Raw genomic sequence first — 3,806 nt, forward strand, 5'->3', positions numbered from 1 at the left:
TTAATAGTTATTTACTCGGGCCTGTATCTTTGATTTGGGCTGTTGGGGGTCATCTTTGCTTTCGGCTAATAAAAAATATTTTTAAATTAAAATTTAATTATTAAAAATATAAAACAGTTATTAAACTTTTTAAAAATATAAATTTTGGGTAAATGGTAATCAATTCAGTAAAATTATATAAAAATTAATTTTCCACCTCATTAACATTTTTAAAAGAAAGATGTTTAAAAGAAAGATGCAATCTAAAATGAGTCAAATGTAAATAATAATAATAAAGGAGAAGAATCGTTCGATATAAGCGTTTGACGCAGAAAAAAACTGGGTTCTCGCGCGACATTGCGCGATATCGCGAGTACAGCCCGAAAGCGGGCGAAAGTTACAAGTAAGTGAGAGGAAAAAGGTGATTGCAGTGCTTAGCCGAACCTAGTCTCCCCTTGCTCTTCCTTTTAATAAACCCCATTCTCCCATTACCCTCAAAAACCATCACCAGGTATTTTATTTTCATTTTAATTTTTAAAATTGTACTCAAACTTCTTAGAAATGTAAATGATAATTTGATTTAATTTAATTTTTTGCCCTCATACCCTTAATAATTGTTTTTAAATGTAGGATATTGTTTGTTAAATTTTGTTTAATGTCAGATGAGAACAATGAAGGCAGATGAACAAATGGTGGAGGAACAGCCACGTCAGAAACAGCGAAGGTTAGAGTACTACGGGTTAGTTTGGCAATGCTTTTAAAAAGTGTTGTGGAAAAGTACTTTTGATAAGTACTTTTAAAAAATTTAGTTTAACATTTGAGTGTTTAGTATTGCTGTCAAAAAGTACTTTTGAGAAATAAAATGTCCATTTTAAACATGTTATTGTCAAGTAACAAATATACATTTAAATAATATTTAAATTAGTTAATATTATTATATTTTAGTAAGAATATAAAAAAATTGTTATAACTTCTTGTTAATATTTTAATATATAAAATATAAATTTTAAATATTTTTAAGTAATAAATATTAATTATTTATAAAATTTAATTAGAATATATAAACTATATTTTAAATATTTAAATATAACTATTAAATATTTATAATTAGTATTTTAAAAAATATTTTTATTTTTAATTAATGATTTTAACACATTTGTAATTAAGTACCAAGAAAAAAAAAGAGAAGTACTATATTATTGAAGGGGTGAAAAAGTAATTAAGCACTAAAAGTATTTTTGGGAGAGAAAAAGCTAAAAATTTTAGCTTCTCCTTTTCAGAAGTGTTTTTAAAAAGCACTTCTGAAAAGCTAAAAATTTCGACCAAAAACAATTTGTTCTGTACAGTTTTTCTTCCAAAAGTGTTTTTAGAGCTAAAAATACTTTTGAAAAACAATACAGAAGTTATGTCTCCCTCGGCAGTGATACACATTTTACTATTCTTTACAGTGTGGTTTAATCACAACTTTTCAGACACTAATTTTTTAACTGCACAAAAACATCCATCCAAAAGACCATAACAATATGAGAAAAATAATAATTAATATAAAATTTAACTTATATTAAAATTATTAATAAAACAAAACCACCGCTATTTACAGGTGGGACTGAAGCATAGCATGTAAATTTCTAGTTTTCTAGTCTGTTGGCCTGGAAGCAGTCGACAACACCATAAAATAGATTTTTTTTTATTTAAATTTTTTTATAATTTCTAAAATTTTAAATTAATAATTATAAAGTTATATTTTACTCTCTAAATATTATAAAATTTTAATTTAATATTTTAAAAATTATAAAAATATAAACTATTAAAATAAATAAATTATATTTTTATTATTATAAATATATACAATTTAATTCTAACGCCCTAAAATTTTTTTCCTAACTTAGCTCTATCTAAAAACTTAATTATTGTTTACTATAATAATAATAATTTTTATATTAATTTTTATATAATTTTATATTTAAATCTAAATTACATTATATAATTATATAAGTCACATCAATCCAAATTGTAAATTTCTTTGTCCAATCTAGTACTTAATAAATTTCTTCGTTTGTTTCTAAAATATTTTTTTACTAAAATTGGAAATTATATTTGATAAATAAACACAAAAATTTGTAATAATAAAAAAAATTTGATACATATTTTTCTATATTAAAAATGTAAGAAATAAATAAAAACAAATTCTGAATTATATAAATTTAAATTAGCTTACTCCGTTTAATATTTGAAAAATTATTAAAAACAAAAAATATATATTATAATTACGTGGGTTTGAATTAGTAGCAATTAATTTAAAGAATTTTTTTTTATCATTTTGAATTTTACAAAACAAAAAACAACTTTTTTATTATTTTCTAATTTTTTGCATAACTTTTTATTTTTCAATATTAATTTTAAAATTTATAATCAAACACGTTTTTTTAAATATTTTCATTTTTTAAAAATGAAAATAAAAATGATCCTTTTTTATTTACTTAAACCCCGAAGAGCCTTAATTACTTCCGTTACAAGTTTAAAAAAAAAAAAGAACTTTCTATTTGATTTTAGTAAGAAAATCATTATAAGAAACTTGTATGTCCGTAGCCTTTGCAACATCTCCGCTTTTTCCTTGTATTGCTACAGTTCATTTGGGGGCTTTTCGGAAAGAGATGAGAAAGCAGGCATTAAGAAATCTTCATCTTTCGGGGCAAAAACTGGTGAGGTTTCTTCCCCCTCTCTCTTTTGTTTTCAATTTCTTATTTGGTGCTCGAAACCTTTTTTAAAAAAAAAAAAACTTTGATACATAGAAAACCAAATGATCAGCTAATATAACTAAAGATTTGTATGTATACAGAGAACCCAAGAGGAAAAACAAAGATAAGGAAAAAGGTGGAAAGCAGCGGCAGAATTTCAAAGAAAAAGCTAAACAACTTGAAAGTATTCAAGGTTAGATGGATTGATGATGTTGTGGTTAATAATATGAAATGTTCTTGATGTTTGGATTTTGTCCAAAACAGAAAGCAAAGAAAAGAATTAGGAAGGTAGAAGTTGAGATTGCGGAAATGAAAGGCTATACAAAGTGCTTGAAACAGTGGATAATGGAGGAAACAACAATCATGGAAAGTGCGATCCTAGAGATGGAAATAGAAGTTGGTCGGGTGAAGAGAATGAATGGGATGCTCTCTTTAAACGACCAAATTATCAATGATTATATTAAGAGAATGTTAGGTGTTTTTGAAGCTGAGGATCACCTTGTTTCATCCCTAAATTCCAATCTCTGAAACCCTTAGCATGAATAAGAAAAGCTTTACGAAGCAATGATACCATCAAGTTTAATAACTTGTAGACAAGTGTTCTGATTTATGAATCCAGGTTTTATCAACTTTTGATTTTTCTTTTTTAGTTATTTTTAGATTGGGTGGGAGGAAACACTATTACTATATATTGAAGACAGAATTTAGTTTATAAAATGAGGTGGAAAAAATGGCAATGGGTTCAGAGTGTTAAGGAATGAATCCTAGTGTTTCCTCTTCTATTTTTTTTATTAAAATTTATTAAGCATATCAATTTAAATTTGTTTATTTTTTTTAAGGAATTAAAATTAAAAGTTTAAATAAAGTCGCAAATTTTTGAAAATATAATTAATATGAGGCACTTTAATAAGTAAATTTATCATGTAGTAAACTTGGTCTAAAATGTCCTACTATGTATAATGACGCAAGATTAATTTGACAAAATTGATGTTGAAATAAGTCTATAAACCAAACAACAAAATAAATAAACAAGGCTTTCCAAATTATATCGGTAATTAAATAAGTCAAATTATCGATCCAATCGATTTA

At 24.8% G+C, this 3,806-nt stretch overlaps 1 protein-coding gene across 5 annotated transcripts; it reads left to right on the top strand.

The window, feature by feature from the left end:
* Nucleotides 1-258: 258 nt before the first annotated feature.
* LOC107904940 (uncharacterized) lies at nucleotides 259-3,346 on the top strand. 5 transcript variants are annotated; one of them, XM_016831502.2, is made up of 5 exons: nucleotides 259-490; nucleotides 642-703; nucleotides 2,608-2,681; nucleotides 2,819-2,910; nucleotides 2,982-3,346. In XM_016831502.2, exons 2-5 carry the CDS (start codon nucleotides 642-644, stop codon nucleotides 3,243-3,245), a joined length of 492 nt encoding a protein of 163 aa, XP_016686991.1. In that variant the 5' UTR covers nucleotides 259-490; the 3' UTR covers nucleotides 3,246-3,346. The 5 variants fall into 5 exon arrangements, with proteins under 5 accessions (XP_016686991.1, XP_040937856.1, XP_040937857.1 ...); XM_041081922.1 differs by having other exon boundaries at nucleotides 294-490; nucleotides 610-718; XM_041081923.1 differs by having other exon boundaries at nucleotides 294-490; nucleotides 610-703.
* Nucleotides 3,347-3,806: the final 460 nt, after the last annotated feature.

Source organism: Gossypium hirsutum, chromosome A11 (genome assembly GCF_007990345.1).
Source record: "Gossypium hirsutum isolate 1008001.06 chromosome A11, Gossypium_hirsutum_v2.1, whole genome shotgun sequence".
Lineage (NCBI taxonomy): Eukaryota > Viridiplantae > Streptophyta > Magnoliopsida > Malvales > Malvaceae > Gossypium > Gossypium hirsutum.